This window comes from Frieseomelitta varia, unplaced genomic scaffold, assembly GCF_011392965.1.
Source record: "Frieseomelitta varia isolate USP_RPSP 00005682 unplaced genomic scaffold, Fvar_1.2 scaffold_727, whole genome shotgun sequence".
Lineage (NCBI taxonomy): Eukaryota > Metazoa > Arthropoda > Insecta > Hymenoptera > Apidae > Frieseomelitta > Frieseomelitta varia.
In genome coordinates this window covers 23,361-40,916 of record NW_025110509.1, presented here as the reverse complement: position 1 = coordinate 40,916, position 17,556 = coordinate 23,361, and the positions used below count along the sequence as shown (strand labels likewise).

Genomic DNA, 17,556 nt, shown 5'->3' with positions numbered 1-17,556 from the left:
TTATATTTTCTTTTATTTTTAACATTTTTTATCCACTGACCAAATTAAAAAAATTTTTTTTAATAATAAAATTGACATATAAAAGGATGAAAATGAGGATATAAAATGATTTTTTGAATTAATATTATTTCAATATTACAGATTTTATTGTATACAAGTATTCAAATTTAAGTGCAATTTTAATTTGCTTATTGTGCAGTTTCAATTTCTCCCAGATATATTTGTTTATCACTGGAGCCAGAGCAAACTGAAAATAAGCAAACATATTTAAAATATTATAATATTTTATATTACAACAGATTACAACGTTTGTTTTATATGTATTACCAATTGGTTCCTTTGGATGAAAGTCAATATCATTAACAGAACCATTATGGCCAGGTAATTTATACAATATTCTACGACTTGTAGTATCCCAAATATAGTGAAATCTATCTGATGATCCAGCTGATACTTTACTACCATCTGGGGACCATGCACATCTCAGGAGATTCTGCAATTATTTAAATAAATAAATAATTATTTAAATAAATAAAATTATAAAATCTCAATAATACACATACTGTCTTCCAAAATTATGCTGATATATCCACTTACTTTCTCAAAGTTATGCTGATGCCCAGAAAGAATTTTTACACAACGTTCATAAGGAGCAAATGGTCTCACATCCCAAATTCTTAATGTATTGTCTATAGCATTAGATAATATATATGAACCATCTGGACTAAGACTTAATCCAGTTATACTATCAGAATGTCCTTTTAGTTTATAAAGAATAGAATTTTTTCTTAAATCCCATACTTTTATATCATTGTCTATTCCTCCACTTATTACTTGTTCTGCTGTATCGTTAAATGTTACAGCAGTAACCTAAATTTAAAAAGACAGAAACAGAGAGAGAGAGAGGGGGGGAAGGGAAGAATGTTAAAACTTTATAAATAAAAAATTAGAAACTATTATGAAAACAATATTACCTGATATGTATTGTTTAGTGTATAACACTGTCCTCTTTTTCTAGGATCCCAAACACGTATTGTACTATCATCACTACCTGAACAAAGTTGTGTAATACCTCTTCTTGCTCCAGACACAGAGTTTACAAAGGAAGTATGTCCTTTAAGTTTTTTTATTCTAGTTCCAGCAACTATGTCCCATAAACCTAATGTCATATCTGTACTTGCTGTATATAAATGATTTCCATCTGGACTAAAATGTAATTCCATGACTGCTCCACTATGTCCAGTTAATACAGAAATATTTTCACATTCTCCGTAAACATTCCAAATAACTGAAAATATAAAAAAATATGTAATATATAAAATATAAAAATATGTAATATGTCCAAAATATTTCAAATGATTGATAACATACAAATTTGTCTGTCAAAGCCTGACGAAGCAAGATATTGACCCTCTGGATGAAATTCAAGAGAAAATATATCCCCTTGATGTCCTTCAAGCAACATAATAGGTGCAAACAAAGAAGATGTTCTAGGTGGACCCTGAAAAACAATAATATAACTTTTATTTCAAAGCTACATTCAATAAATATAAGAATAAGGTTAAGTTTAGTTTACGTTTTGTACAACAGCTTTCTCTCTACTGCTAAACACCACCTCATTTTTTGTACGTTTTGAGGCAGGAACTAATGCTAAAATATCATCTCCTTTACGTTTATCTAAAATCGGCATAATGAATAATTTTAATTATAAAATGTACGATCCTTTGCAAACAAACTATGACAGACAAGAACGTAAGTTTACTAAATGGCAGCAGAATTGTCAGATCGTAAGCATAAGTGACGTCACAATATTCCCACTACCACTCTACCTACTTTCTACCGGCAAATTCCCCCACGCGGAGATAAACTATGTTTGTCTAATCTGACAATGGCCAGAAGACGTTATCTTTTCCATCTGAGGAAAGTAGTGGTTTTAAGAACAATACAACGTCATCTTGTCTCTATGATTTGGTAATTGTGAATGACAATTCAATCATTATGATCGAATATCGCGCTTTGTCTGTGTTTCAAAAATTGATCACTATGTAATCAATATGACTATTATTACACGATAATTTTATTATAGATACTATTTTGCATATCTACATATAACGTAAGTTTAAAAATAAGAACAATATTAAACCTTTAAATTAGAATTTATTAAATATGATACACATTTGTGTATATTATTTACTATAAACATTTTGACACATTTCGCTTAACAATTTCCCCTAAGTTTCAATTGAATTATTGCAATATATGATGGCCATAATATTATTTCATAAATACACATATTTACACGTGGCCACTACTATTGCTATGGGGAAGATGTGGTTTTTCAATAATAAAGTAATGAGATTGTTATTTCTTTTAGTAGTGAAATAAATAGTCAGTCTTATACTTTATATTCACTGAAAAACCACACGCATATATATATATATATATAGGACGTCTCGTTTGATTTTGACATTTTGATTTACAAAGTTATTATTCGTATGCATTAAAAAATATAGTTTCATTAAAAAAAAAAAATAAAATAGATCTTCATACAACTTTTACGTATCTACTCACGAAAAAACTAGTAAGATTCAAATATATCATTCAATTTCATTTTTTTAAATAAATCCCAAGTAAATAAAAATCAAGTGAGACATCCTGTATATAGTAAATTAGGAAAAATGTCAAATTCTCCTGCCCTAATGATATTTTTGATATTAAAAGAGATAAAATATACCTTTGAAAAATTTGAATTCATCGAAAATTGATGATTTACAAATGCGTAAAGTAAATTTGATGTTGTATTATACATAAATATACAGAATACTTTTGGACCAAAAGTTTTGGTCAGTTATCTGAATGAGAAAATGTTTTTTTTTCATATAATTTGCACCTGTCCAAACTACCCCACTGAACATTTCAATGGTTGAATTTACTACAACAGCATAGTTGTTGGATTTTCAATGAAATTCTTAAAAGCTGATAGCCATTGTGCGCCTACTGCACCGTCTACGGTACGATGATCACAGCTGGCAGTGACGGACATAAATTGGGAAATTGTGAATCTAAAAAAAGTTAGCAAGTAATGAAATGAGAAAAATATTAAATAAAGAGAATATAGAAGAGACATTTACCCTTTTTCATTCTTGGCAGGTATTAACCTAGTTTCAGTTGTGCCTACAGCTAGAATGATTGATTGAGGAGGATTTATAATAGCAGAAAAGTTCTTAATGCCAAACATTCCTAAATTCGATAAAGTAATAGTTCCTCCTTGGAACTCTTGCGGTTGCAATTTTCCTTCTCTTGCTTTTGTAGCTAATGCTTTTATATCCTTGCTGATTTGAACTATACCTTTTGTGTCTGCACTAAAAACTATCGGAGTAATTAGGCCACTTTCTGTACTCACTGCTACACTTACATCAACATTATTGTATCTGAAAAAAAAAGAAAAGAAATTTAACCCATGCGATTATTATTTCTGCTACTGGTAGTAATTGTTTATTATAATTGTTTATTATACAATGTGTTCATTTAAAAATTTCCAAATATATCGGAAACAACACTTTTTCGTCAAAAATGTTTTACAGTTGCGGTGAGTACACAAGTACATTTAGTACAACTATTATATTTTTTTACCTTATTTTTTTATTACATAATTAATCAGAATGGTGTTGCACAATCCTTAAAAAAGATTTTCAGAATATTCTCCATTTTGTGTTAGACGATGGTACAATTTCTGCTCAAATTTTATTCTTACTTTCCTAAGATTGTACCATTACCTAGCATAAGATGAAGAACATTTTGAAAATCTCTTTTAATAACGATTGTATCATTTTCACTTTATCATTTTAAAAATGACCAGAAAAATTAAATAAGTTTTGTTCATTTTTCTGTTTTCTATAACTGTAAAAAATAAGTGTAAAACTGTAAAAATAACTGTAAACTGTAAAAAATAAATTTCTAATAAATATTTCTTTAAGGATATATCCGAAAAATGTTTCATACAAGTTTTCTCTTTTTTACTACAAAATAAGAATCTGCAAAGAAAAATATATCTTTTCATTTAAAAAAAGAAAATTGACCTTTAAGATTATAATTTAATTAATTAAGATTATAACTTAACAAATAAAAAGCAAGTAACAGTTGTAACTTCTTCCTCAAAACTTTTGTATTAAACATTTTCTTCCAAAAAACATTGTTTCCAAGATATTTGAATTAAAAATTTTCAAATGGACACACAATATGTTTATTACTTACTGCCTAATAATTTCTCCCAACCATGCACTGTTACCTTCAGGTACTTTTTTACAAGCCATCGCCATTCCTTTGATAATAATATCGTTTACACTAAGTTTTATTTTGTCTTTCTCTAGCATTTTATTAAACTGTTCTCGCATTTCAAGAGCGGCGTCCATTTTTACATCTATTGATAAATAATAATGTGGAATTGTTTGTTTACTTTCCAATAAACGTTTCGCAATTACTGCGCGGATATTGGATACAGGAACATCTACTCCTGGTACACCTGTAGCTGTTATTGCAGGTTGAGAAACTGCAACTGATGCACCTGCTAAATCTTTGGACGTTATGGCTCCATATAATCCTGAACCTATTAGACCCTTTAAGAAAAGAATACAATTATTCCACATTCTTTAATTTTATATAATCTAAAACTTACTTGCAGACTAAGGCCTTTCTCAGCTGCAAGCCTTTTAGCCAATGGGCTAGCATATATTCTCTCTCCTGGTGTCGTAGGCAGTGGTTTTGGGGCAGAAGGTGCTGTAGGTGCTGCAGGTGCTGGCGGTGTTACAGGAGATGGTGGAGGAGTGGCCGGAGTAGGAGCACTTGGTGCAGGGGAAGCTGGAGCATCATCCTTAAAATCTTTGAAGACAGTAACAGATGCTTCATCTGAGACAATTATACAAACTAGTTTGCCTATAGCAACATTTTTTGTTCCTGCTGGTACTATAATTTTTGCCAAATAGCCCTCTTCTGGTGTTTCAAAACCCATTGTTGCTTTATCAGTTTCAATTTCAGCAAGTAAATCACCTTCATTCAACTTATCACCTAAAATAACAATAAAGTAAAGTTAAAAATCAATAATGATCTTATTAGATATCGTGAATTATTTATATTACCTTCTTTCTTGTGCCAACTGACAATTGTGCCTGTTTCCATAGTTGGTGACAATGCTGGCAGTTGTACTTTGACATGATCTGGATAATCTGCATAGTATCTCAACTGTTGTTTCCATGGAGTTACCATAAAACGTAAGCTATTATGAACTTGAATCCTAAATTTTAAAAAATTAGTAAATAGTAGTCTCATATTTATATAATATAAATGTCAATCTATGTTATTAAATATTTTGAATGAATAGAAATTAAATATAATAAACACAGAAAAAAGACAGAAAAATCATTCTAGAAATCAGTTACAAATACGGTTTTGATTATACTCGGTGATAACAGGTGGAAGTAAAACTTTCAAGCAAAATTAAAAGAAAGAATGAATATTTATTAAGATAACTTTAATCACAATTGACGAAATAAATCTTAGTCAGAGGATGACAATACATGGAGCGATAGGCGAAGATGACAGTAACAAAAAATGAGATACCTCTGTAAATATTTTCTGTGAAGACATCGTATGACCACCGATCTTACGGTATTCGTCCGCACAGAACTTCGTAGTATTGCGTGTGCCAATTCATTACGTAGACTTGTTGTCGTTCGTATCATATCTCGGATGATTCGTGGATCTTTTACTACCAGTTTTAGTAGCAAGTCGTAAGAAATTCGACGTTACACTGGCTTTTTTACTTAGACAATGGGCAATGAACGTGTACCGAACGTGTCAATGATGTAGGGGTTATCGTGAAACACGACCAGAAACGGATGATACGAATACCAAATTAGAGGTCGTTTGCAAGGTCACGTGGCTTCACATTTAATGGTAGTTTCCAAACGACAGTACGGCACTGATTTTCAATGATAAAATCAAAATTAAAATGAAAAGAGAGAAAAAAGAAGAAAAAAATGTCTCAGGCAAATTTTCCAATGTATCAGTAAGATTTTAATGAGAAAAGAGTTTAGATTGGAACGTTGCGCTAAGTAAACGTGGGTGCAGAATAGAAGAACAATCATATTTGGATTGTGATTTTTTTTTATGTTTCTTTTTTTTTTGGCTTTGATGCAAAAGTGACAAAAGTGACTCGAATATAAACAGTATATAAGCAGTTTATAAACAATTTATATGTGTCATCAATAAAAAATTTTAAGCTACTAGGATACAGACATCACTATATAGTATGAATGAAGCTTTATTAGAAAAAGCATCATGGCGTCGCCGGTCTTTCCGGCAAGTAGGTTGTGCCATTGTGTCCCACGTCTTTCGTATTGAAGGTACAGAATGACGGACGACGTGGTTGTCCTAGAAGATGCTGTTCATAGGGAGGAAGAGATAGCTCATTTTCAAGCTCCTGCAATTCAGCATAATCCCGATGGTTGGGGACCATGTGAATTACCTGACCAATTTAAGGACATACCCTATCAACCATTTTCAAAAGGGGATAGATTGGGGAAGGTTCGTCATTAAATCTGGTTTCAGTTTTCCTCATTTATGAAAATTTTTTACATATGCACATTTTTTTTTTTATGTAGATATCTGATTGGACTACACCAGCTTTCCAAGATAAGAAATTTCCTAGTAAGTATTATTTTTTTGATCTACTCCATTTAATTAACCTATACATTTCTATCTAATGTGGGATTATTTGTTAGAGGTAATATGAATGCAAATGATTGTATTTTAATTAGTTTGTAAGTTAGGAATATCTTAATTAAAACAATATTGTAAACATCATAGATTAATGTAAATAAATTAATATAAAGTAATTTTTTATGTTAATAATTTATAATTTTTTACGTTTGATTCTAGTAAGTTTTGATAATAAATTTTATAGTTCATGAATTAATGCATTTAAAGATTATGTGACAATTATATTAATTTATTCATAAATTATTTTGAATATTTTTTACAAATTACTTTATAATCATAAATGAAAATATGTTAACTTAATTGAACATAAACATGTTAACTTAATAAATATAAACATAAGAATAATAATAAATAATGAAAATATATTACATATAAAGAAATCTAAAGAATGTTTGACATATATGTTATTATATGATATAAGCTAAAAGAATTATGAAAGTTATATATGTTACATGTAATATTATGTCCTTGGAAAATAGGTTTCTTAGTTTACATTTTATTTCAACATAATGATATTGATAATTATACTATTAAAAAAATTGAAGATCATCTTAATTTGTCCAAAAATAATGCAAACAAAATTTATATATATTATTTTGTTATTTATGAAAGTGTTGTTTATATACCTATCTAATTATATACTTGTTTAATAAAGAAGTCCTTCATTTTTTACAGACAAATATACATCGCAGTTTGGTTCAGGTAGCCAATATGCATACTATCATGATGAAGATGAAACAACTTTCCATTTGGTTGATACTACCCGTGTACAAAAGCCACCTTATCAACGTGGTGGTAGATTCCGTCATAACCAAAGGAACTTACGCGGTCGTGGAAGCCAACGTGGTTCGTTGAGCCAAATGCAACAACTTGGTAAATTAAAACTTCGCGAAAGAGATCGCAAAGGGCAAGCAAAACGTTGGGGTAGACAACAAGGTCTACGCAATCATAAAAATCAACCGCCAATTAAAATTCGCGATGCATCTGTTACTGTAAGACCCGATTGGGTAACAATTGAAGAAATGGATTTTCCACGTTTAGCAAAACTATCTTTACCTGGTGTAAAAGATGGGGAAGATATTTTATGTTGTGGATCTCTTGAATATTATGATAAAACTTATGACAGAGTGAATGTCAAAAGTGAAAAGCCATTGCAAAGAATTGATAGAATTTTCCATACAGTTACTACTACTGATGATCCAATAGTTCGTAAGCTTTCAAAGACAGAAGGAAATGTTTATGCTACAGACGCAATCTTAGCAACAATAATGTGTTGTACTCGTAGCAATTACTCTTGGGACATTGTAATTGAAAAAATTGGAGACAAGCTATTCTTTGATAAACGAGATAATACTGAATTTGATTTATTAACTGTAAATGAAACCAGCGTTGAGCCTCCTCAAGATGATGGCAATTCTTTAAATTCTCCGAGAAACTTAGCATTAGAAGCTACATTCATTAATCACAACTTTTCTCAACAAGTATTGAAATCCAATGAACCTAGATACAAATTTGAGGAAGGAAATCCATTTATTTCAGAAGAAGAAGAAGGTGATGTTGCTAGTGTTGCATATCGGTATAGAAAATGGGATTTAAATAATGGAATTGTTCTTGTTGCAAGATGCGAACATGATGCTGTAATGCAGGGTCCCAACAATGAAACTCAATTTTTAACAATTAAAGCTTTAAATGAATGGGATTCAAAGTTAGCCAACGGTGTTGAATGGAGGCAAAAATTAGACACACAGCGTGGTGCAGTATTAGCGAATGAATTGCGCAATAATGCTTGTAAATTAGCTAAGTGGACTGTCCAAGCATTATTAGCAGGCTCAGATCAATTGAAATTTGGTTATGTCTCTAGAGCAATGGTTAGAGATTCCAGTAAACATGTCATTCTTGGTACACAGCAATATAAGCCAAATGAATTTGCAACACAAATTAATCTTAATATGGATAATGCATGGGGTATTTTACGATGTATTATCGACATTTGTATGAAGCAGAAAGATGGAAAATATTTAATTATGAAAGATCCAAATAAACCAATGATAAGATTATACGATATTCCGGATAACACATTTGAAAGTGAAGGAGAAGAAGATGATGATGACGACGAACCAGTCAATGATGCATTTCAAAGTTAACAGTTTTAAATCTTAAATTTTTCTGGATTAATATCTTTTTGGATTAAAATCACTAATTTGTATGATTACATATTGTAAGAAGAATGAAAATTGGTATAATAAACAATTTATAATTCAGCTGTTCATCATCCAATTCTAAAAACCTTTTTGAATTAATTTCACATTAACATAAAGTATTTATGTATTTTATTATATATGATTTTATATAGTCAAATTTCATTTTGTTCAATTTAAAATTAAACTTTTCATCAATTACCTAAGTATTATTCTTATTTAATTTTTTCTGTTTCCTTCGATTATAATAAGCAAAACTTTCGTGATAAAATACTAATTGATAATATAATTTTATTTTAATTTAATACTAATTATATAGTATATAAATTTTAGTTTAAGAAGTTGCAAATAACCTTAATTTCATTATTATGTTTATTGATAAATTCATTAATAATCTTTTTTATTATATTGTTAAATTTATTTGATAATGTTAAAAAATAATAATTGGTTGGGGACAAAATATACTATAGTGCTCGTAACATCATTATTTCACCATACATTTCAAATTCTGAAATTGATTAATGTAGCCAGCTGTAAATGATTAATATGTAAATTGATTAATGTAGCCAGAATGTATTTTGAAATGTTAGAAAGAAGTGTTTTAACTGTTAGAAAGAAAATAATATGATATAAAGGCAAGAGAGATTTCTATTCGTTCTAATCATCAAGTAATGCAATTGAACAACAAATTTAATCATATCAACCAATAATATTACAGCCGAAAATACGTTGCCTATATAGATGGCCACAGATGTTGCCTGTTATTTATTATCAATTAAAGTTTATCTTCTTCTTAGTACTGACTTATATGCATCATCTGTATCTTATTTTTATTTTTTTATTTAAATTTGATATTTATAGAAATTTAATATTTATTAATAATTTTAGAAAATTTATTTTATATTTCTAGTTAATAAATCCAAAAAGCACGTCACAGTAATGACATTAAATACATATATTTTTTTAAGTAAATGATCTATAAGGTTCATATTCATGCTTGTTATTTCACATGCAGATGCATTGGCGTAAGAGATCAATATGGCTTCTTCCGTGGTTGCTGCAGCAACTGTTCGAGCTGTCAAAGGAAGAAAAATACTTGCGACGCGAGCTGCGCTTACATTAGTAAGTGAATAATTAATATATATATATATAAATATGTAATAATTTTGGATTATTGGTGCCTGATATTAGTTAATAACACTGTAAATGTATATATATTTTTAACATTGAAAGATAAAGGTTAAGTTTTCAATCTATATTAATATTGACATGTAATTCTTACGTTCAAAACTAATTTTATTAATTTTATAACAATATACTGGGCATTTACTTTCATAAATGTATATATATTTTTAACATTGAAAGATGAAGGTTAAATTTTCAATCTATGTTAATATTGACATGTAATTCTTACGTTCAAAACTAATTTTATTAGTTTTATAGTAATATATTGAGCATTTATTTATTTTAATAGCAGTTTTCATGACATTAGATTTTTATACATTTTATGCACATATATATATATATTTTTATACCTTTATATATTTTTTAAGAACTTTATATAATATATATTAAATTAGTCATAATTTAACTTTGAATTACTATTTAAAGTTAAATATAACTACACAATGTATGACATGAATATAAATATTAATACAAATATAAAACCAAAATATTTTAATGATTAACGATTAATAATTATTATTATTAATTAATAATAACTATTATTACATTAATAATAATAATATTACATATATAAATAGTTACAATGTATTACAATTATAATTAGTTACAATGTATTATTATAATATATAATATATGTATTATATATAAGGTTGTAATATAGATTATTTATAATTTACTTTGCAGTGATTAAATATTTATATTAAATGGAAAGAGAAATTAACAATATAAGAACTGTTATTAGTTTCTTTTTCTAAAATAATGAAACTATGTTAAATTTATTAAATGCAAATATTAAATGATATTATCATTGTTAAATAATATATGTGTAAGCAGGAATGATTTTTTTTATATGTATACATTCCAAATTATATAATCAATGTAAACATTTAATGAAATACTTATTTTTTAATTTTAAAAATATCTTTGGAACATCCTTTTGTTTATATATTTGCTTTCTTAAAATAAATAGAGATATTATAGATTTTTATTTTATTATTAATTACTATTAATTATCTTATTTCAGACACCAAATGCAGTGAAAAAGGTTAAAGAATTATTAAAAGATAAAACTGATTTTGTAAGTAAATAATTTAATATCTCCATTTGTGTTTTTTTTTTCAAATCATTTTTAATACCAGTCATTTTTTTAAAGACAAATTTATATTATGCGTGTTGTATTAATTTTAAAAGTAAATATAAACATTATTTCCTATTCCTATTTCAGATTGGTCTAAGAGTGAGTGTAAAACAGCGTGGGTGTAATGGCCTCAGTTACACCCTTGATTATGCCAAAGAAAAATCTAAACTTGACGAGGAGGTTATTCAAGATGGTGTTTGCATTATGATAGACAAAAAGGCACAGTTATCTTTGTTGGGTACAGAAATGGATTATGTAGAAACTAAATTAAGTTCTGAATTTATTTTTAATAATCCAAATATCAAAGGAACTTGTGGATGTGGAGAAAGTTTTTCTGTTTAGTCATTTTACAAACTTATAGTCATCCTAGATTACTTAATTATTACAAATTTTAGTAAAATGTAACTTCTAAATAACTTCTAATTTTACTAAGGATCCATCAATGTGGGCATATGATTTTTAAATATAATTACACTATAATTATCAAATAAAAAACATAGTGCATAATAGAAAAATTATTTAATCGAAACAAACATAAATAACAATTTAAAATGAGACAATTATTCAACATTATGTGGTACAAGATGTGAAAGAATTTTTTGTGACAATTGTAGACAAATTAATCGAGATTTATAAAAAAGAAATTTTGAAATTTATAATTATATTTGTGTTTTATTTCTCTTTTTTCTCAAGTTTAATAATTTTTTGTTGACAAATTATTTCATTTTCTGCTAGATAATAAATTTTGTTAAATGAAGGTTATTAATCGTAAAAATTATAATTTCGAATAAAAAGCATCTGTCAATATATTATTATATTTTTTTGTAAAATATTGTTAAAACATGCAAACATGCATAAATTGCATGTTAAACAGATTTGGAGAAAAAATCTAGGAGTTATATAAATATTAAATGTTTGTAGTATTGTATATCTATTTTGTGATTAAGTATTATGTATAAAATAATTAATATGACACGTGTATACTAATTAATACAAAATATTTTCGTTGTTACAATAAGTTCTTTATAAAAATTTATTTCCGCTTTTCATCATGTATATATATTTTGACAGTTACTATAATTATATGTTGTACATATATATGTATATTGTTATGTACATATATGCTGATCATCACATTACATTGTATCATATATCACCGTTTTTGCAAATTTAAATAAAAATGATATATTTTGCAAATAATTACCCTTAAATAATTAAAATACCTAGTTACTGATAGCTTTTTTAAAACCATCAATTGATATTTTTCTGTCTTTTAGAGAAATTAGCGTTTTGTAATTTAATATATTCTTCAAATACTGTAATTATAGTTTATAAATATAATTATAAATCATTTCCTGAGAATTATTTAAGCTTTTCTAGTTCAAAATTAGCCAAATTAAAACACATTTGATAAATTTTCACATTAAAATTTCTCGAAACAAATCTTTGAACGAAAAAATTTCAATTGTGTGTTGAATTATCTCCATTTCGGCTGAATTACTATCTCTGTTCTATTGTATAGCTACAAACTTACATTATTTATTTGTTAGGCTTTTTTTTCAATAGATTTTTTCAATTCTTTTTTCAATAGATCGAAGAATGTCCTTGTCGCACACTATCGCTTTTCTTGTCTAGCGTCATTAGACAAGGAGAGAATTAGCGTGGGACGAGGACAGAAATATACTTAAACAAAACATAAAACACAAGGTTAGGGTCTCTAAAATCGAAGACGCAACCATAGCAGTTCACAAATGATTTCTATTAATTAATTTCTTCTCGTAATTTGTGGAAAAACTGTCACTTGTCAATGTTTACAAATAATGGTGGCGCCATCTATTGATAATTCGGTTGTACTAAAAACAGAATTTTCTACTTTTAGTACCACCGACTGATCAATAGATGTCGCCACAGTCGCCACAAAGCGGCGCTAGTGTTTCTTACCCCGTAAAACAGAGAAATTTTCATTTGCGAAGAAACCTAATTTAGCGAATTGAATTGTGAATTTTGGCGATTTTATTATCCTAATTAGACCCTTAGCTTTCTTTTCATATCCTATTTGATCCGTAAAATGCAAAAATAAGTATTTTTATAAATAATTAGTACCACTGAGTTACCGCTAGATGGCGCCACCATGTCCATTTTGTGACAGTTCGCAATAATTACGAAAAAACCTGATTAGGAGGAATAATTTGCGAACTTTTTTATAGGCGTCCTTAAAATTAGGCACCCCGCTTTTTTTCTATGTGCGTTTTGTCCTAGAAAAACGTGTGTGTAAAAAGTTGAATTATTTTTTCAATAGATCGAAGGATGTCCTTGTCGCACACTGTTGCTTTCCTTGTCTAGCGTCATTAGACAAGGAGAGCATTAGTGTGGGACAAGGACAGACATGTTCGCACGGTAGACAAGGAGAACGATAGTGTGCGACAAGGATAACAATATAAATTAGTTTCGGTACCTATCCTAAGGGTGATTCACACGGTGCATGCTTAAAAGTAAAATTAACGGGAAACATCCAATTTCTGTTATGGTTTTTGAACTTTTATATTTCAATCTCAGCCTCGTTTCAACAAACAAAAGTTTTTAGTGTTTAGAAAACCATAGACTGAAAGAAAACATATGATTGAAACAACAAAATCAAAATCACAATCAATGTATTATTGTGAAAAAAATGTTATATGGTTCAATATATTATCGTGAAAATGTAATTGAATGAAATATGGTTAAATATTAATGCATGGAAAAGAAATAGTAAATTTTTGGAATGTATTGAATAATAGTAATTGAAAATGAATACTTCGTGGAAGAACACTCGTTACGCTTTAAAAAATTTTGCGAATGTATTGAAGTGTAACAAATGGTAATATAATATGTTGAGTAATATATAATATATTAATTGAGAAAAATTTATATTTTTTAGATTTTCTTGCATGCGTGTGCGCATATTATTCATGTGCATTTTATCTTTGAATTTTATTCTTTAATGAATTTCTTTAATGAATGAAAAAAAAATTTGAATTCACAATTTTGACAGTATTAAAATTTAATTTAATTTAATATTACAATTAAAAATATATCTCGAAATTAATATAACTTTTAACTAGCATTTTTTTAAATATATTTACATACGTATAATTTTCTTTATTTTTTCTTTGTTTTAGTGGAAATAAACCAATAAATGCAACGAGATACACTAATTGTGGTCACTTTTTTTGCAAACAATGTGCTAGCAGCGATTCAATTTGTAAAATTTGTAAAACACCTGTACAACCAATTGAAACATGTAGTGATCATTTAATTGAGAGTCTTGTGTCTCATTGTAATGTTATTGCAGAAATAATACAGGAAAGGTATTATAAGAACATATTTTAACACTCGCATTATTTAAAGTATATTCAAATCATATTAAACATATGAATAAATATATTTAATCTTACAAAACTTTATTGTAAGTTACATTTTATAAATTAAATTTAAATTTAATAGAGATTTATGGAATTCAGCCAGGAATTCAAATGCAATACAATTATCTACAATGACAAAAAATACTTCTACACCATGTACAAAATATCATATACCAAAGAAAAACATAAATAAATTAAACAATAAAGGAGAAACACAATTACATATTGCGTGTTTAAAGGTAAATAGTCAGAATATATATTGGATAATTGAGTAATTAAAAAGTAAAAAATACAACTAAATCTATGTAAAATCTATCAAAATACAACTAAATTTAAACAAAATTTAGGGGGAAATTCAAGAAGATTACATAAAAGCTCTATTAGCTGCTGGTGCAAATCCAAATACAAAGGATTATTCTGGTTGGACTCCTTTGGTAATTATTTTATTGTAAAATAAAATTAAATTATACTTAAGTTGTGTATATCATAAATATGATTTGCATAGCAAGAAGTTGTAAGCTTTGGTCATACCAACATATGTCGGTTATTATTAGAATGTGGTGCATTACCAAATACACCTGGCGAAGGAAATAGAACAGCATTACATGAAGCTGCTAAAGAAAATAGATTATCAGAAGCAAAACTACTGTTAAAATATTCAGCTAGTAAAGATGTATATGATAATTCTGGAAAAAAGCCTATGTATGTATTAATTAATATTGGTTTATTGAACTATTAAAGATAATATTGAATGTTAATATATATAAACATATAAAAGTTTAAAGTTGTTAAAGTTGTTAAAATTGTAATATTTTATTACATGTAAACTCCTCTTTATGTTATAATTTTACATTACTTCATATCGTATTTTAGAGATTATTGTATACCATATAGTGAGATGTGGAATATTTTGAAAGATAAAAATGAATTGGACAATGCGTCCAAACAAGATCTTAATCATACTTTGAATAAATCGTTTACCACAACAAGGACATTTGATACTGTTGTTATATATGCATCAAATTTGAAAGAAGAGAATAAAAAATACCTGAATGAAATAGCTTCAAAGAATAAAATTAAAGTTGTATCTACATTTCAGTATGTTGTTGATGTTTTTTTAGCACATTAATTATGTCAAAAATTAAATGTAAAAAATTATAAATATTACATATAATTTATATTGTAGATTATCTGTGACTCATGTTATAGTAGAAGCCAATAATGCAAATGTTGTACAACTATCATATGATGTAATGATGGCACTTTTACGTGGAACCTGGTTACTTAATACTGAATGTAAGTTTATTTATAAATTGATAACTTGTATATAGTTATTAAAAAACAAATTTTTATAATATTTTGTGTTATATAAAAGGGATTCAGTTAGGTATGGATATAGGTGATATATTGAAAGAAGATTTAGAAATATTTGAAGTTAGTGGTGCACCAATTAAAGGTATTCCAAAAAAAGCTAGAGAAAGTGCACGAAATCAGGTAAAATTAATTACAATTAGGTGAAATTAATTGTATCAGAAAATTAAATAATTTATTGAACATTTTTGATTATCCTTTTAGAATCCGGGTCTCTTTAATCAATGTTACTTTTATTTTGCGTGGCAATCAAAGAATGTTTATATAAATAATATGCAATTAACAAAAGATGCATTATTGGCATTAATACAAGAAGGTGGTGGAACAGTTTTAAAAAGAGAACCAAATCCAGAAGATATAAAAAACAAAGAACAGTTTATTCCTTTTCATATTGCAAGTGAACCTACTCATCCTTTATATAAGTGTACACATTATATCATATATAAACCAGAAAAAGATGAACCGATTGTAAAATATAATATGCCACATATAAAGACACTCCCGCTCATATGGCTAATTGAATGTATAGAAAAATTTACATTAGTTGATCCATCGCAATTAGGTTTACTTATTTAAGTTTAATTATTTTAATTATTTTAATTAAACATGTTTTGTGATTTTAATTGTTCTATAAAAATTAATATTATAAATAAGTGCTATTAACTGGTGCAATGCCATTTTATATTTTATATTGTTTATTACGTAAACATATTAGTTTAGTAGTTTTTATACTTAATGACACTTCGATTGAAATGAGTAATAAAATTTTAAAGAAATATTCATCTTTTTAGTTGGATTTTTTAAGCAGACATATGTTAATATCGTACTATGATTACGAAGAATTGACCGTTGCGCAAAGAACGATAAATTCCAAAGGGAAATATCGTACGGTATCCTGTACATTTACGGGTAAAGTACCGCTAGTCGTGCACATATACTTACATATACATGCGATGAGAAAGAGGGAATGGAAGAAAAAAGTTGGATGGGAGCGAGAGAGAGGTAAAGAGGAAGGACAGTGTGAACATGAAAAATAGAAAAAAGAAATATTCTAATATAGTTGAGATTATATAATAAGAAAAATCAAATATAAATAAAAAGTAACAAATTAAGTTAATATATAAGTTAAAAATATAAAATAGTAATTAACTGTAATGAAACAAAAATGAATACAGCAATCGTTTTAAGTTTAGGGATGATTTACGTATGTTAGAACGCGTTTTGTATTAATAACATTTTAAGTTACTAATTTTATTAATAATATATATTATTAATAAAATAAACATTTCATTTTTTATGAAATTTATAAATATATATCGACTCAAAATTTTTAAGTTAAGCTGTTGTCAAAATAGTGAAATTAAATGACTAATAAATTAATAATAAAATTATTAATTTTACGTACATATGACGTTTGGTAATGTTGAATATATGCTTCAAATTTGTAACTATTAAAACATGTTAGAGAATGGTTAGAAATTAGTTA

General features: G+C 27.3%; 5 protein-coding genes across 7 annotated transcripts; 3 read left to right on the top strand and 2 right to left on the bottom strand.

The window, feature by feature from the left end:
• Positions 1-124: 124 nt before the first annotated feature.
• On the bottom strand, positions 125-1,792 carry LOC122535474 (U5 small nuclear ribonucleoprotein 40 kDa protein). Its single transcript, XM_043667038.1, has 6 exons — positions 1,577-1,792; positions 1,372-1,501; positions 975-1,288; positions 598-870; positions 328-493; positions 125-247 (listed from the first exon to the last, which is right to left on the bottom strand). The coding sequence occupies exons 1-6, from the start codon at positions 1,688-1,690 to the stop codon at positions 189-191; spliced, it is 1,056 nt and encodes a 351-aa protein (XP_043522973.1). The 5' UTR covers positions 1,691-1,792; the 3' UTR covers positions 125-188.
• A 348-nt stretch (positions 1,793-2,140) lies between these two features.
• Positions 2,141-5,900, bottom strand: LOC122535472 (dihydrolipoyllysine-residue acetyltransferase component of pyruvate dehydrogenase complex, mitochondrial). Its single transcript, XM_043667036.1, has 6 exons — positions 5,617-5,900; positions 5,136-5,290; positions 4,676-5,064; positions 4,255-4,616; positions 3,132-3,431; positions 2,141-3,062 (listed from the first exon to the last, which is right to left on the bottom strand). The coding sequence occupies exons 1-6, from the start codon at positions 5,736-5,738 to the stop codon at positions 2,933-2,935; spliced, it is 1,458 nt and encodes a 485-aa protein (XP_043522971.1). The 5' UTR covers positions 5,739-5,900; the 3' UTR covers positions 2,141-2,932.
• A 369-nt stretch (positions 5,901-6,269) lies between these two features.
• LOC122535469 (eukaryotic translation initiation factor 3 subunit D) lies at positions 6,270-9,038 on the top strand. The gene is made up of 3 exons (XM_043667031.1): positions 6,270-6,582; positions 6,660-6,705; positions 7,453-9,038. Exons 1-3 carry the CDS (start codon positions 6,409-6,411, stop codon positions 8,919-8,921), a joined length of 1,689 nt encoding a protein of 562 aa, XP_043522966.1. The 5' UTR covers positions 6,270-6,408; the 3' UTR covers positions 8,922-9,038.
• Positions 9,039-9,933: 895 nt separating this feature from the next.
• Positions 9,934-11,954, top strand: LOC122535477 (iron-sulfur cluster assembly 1 homolog, mitochondrial). Of its 2 annotated transcripts, XM_043667046.1 has the most exons (3): positions 9,934-10,097; positions 11,185-11,238; positions 11,386-11,954. In XM_043667046.1, the coding sequence occupies exons 1-3, from the start codon at positions 10,014-10,016 to the stop codon at positions 11,638-11,640; spliced, it is 393 nt and encodes a 130-aa protein (XP_043522981.1). In that variant the 5' UTR covers positions 9,934-10,013; the 3' UTR covers positions 11,641-11,954. The 2 variants fall into 2 exon arrangements, with proteins under 2 accessions (XP_043522981.1, XP_043522982.1); XM_043667047.1 differs by lacking the exon at positions 11,185-11,238 and having other exon boundaries at positions 9,980-10,097.
• Positions 11,955-13,705: 1,751 nt separating this feature from the next.
• Positions 13,706-17,160, top strand: LOC122535471 (BRCA1-associated RING domain protein 1-like). Of its 2 annotated transcripts, none has more exons than XM_043667035.1 (9): positions 13,706-14,155; positions 14,457-14,645; positions 14,803-14,938; positions 15,047-15,133; positions 15,205-15,401; positions 15,573-15,797; positions 15,886-15,995; positions 16,075-16,193; positions 16,275-17,160. In XM_043667035.1, exons 1-9 carry the CDS (start codon positions 14,085-14,087, stop codon positions 16,644-16,646), a joined length of 1,506 nt encoding a protein of 501 aa, XP_043522970.1. In that variant the 5' UTR covers positions 13,706-14,084; the 3' UTR covers positions 16,647-17,160. The 2 variants fall into 2 exon arrangements, with proteins under 2 accessions (XP_043522970.1, XP_043522969.1); XM_043667034.1 differs by having other exon boundaries at positions 13,710-14,155; positions 14,782-14,938.
• The last annotated feature ends 396 nt before the right edge of the window (positions 17,161-17,556 follow it).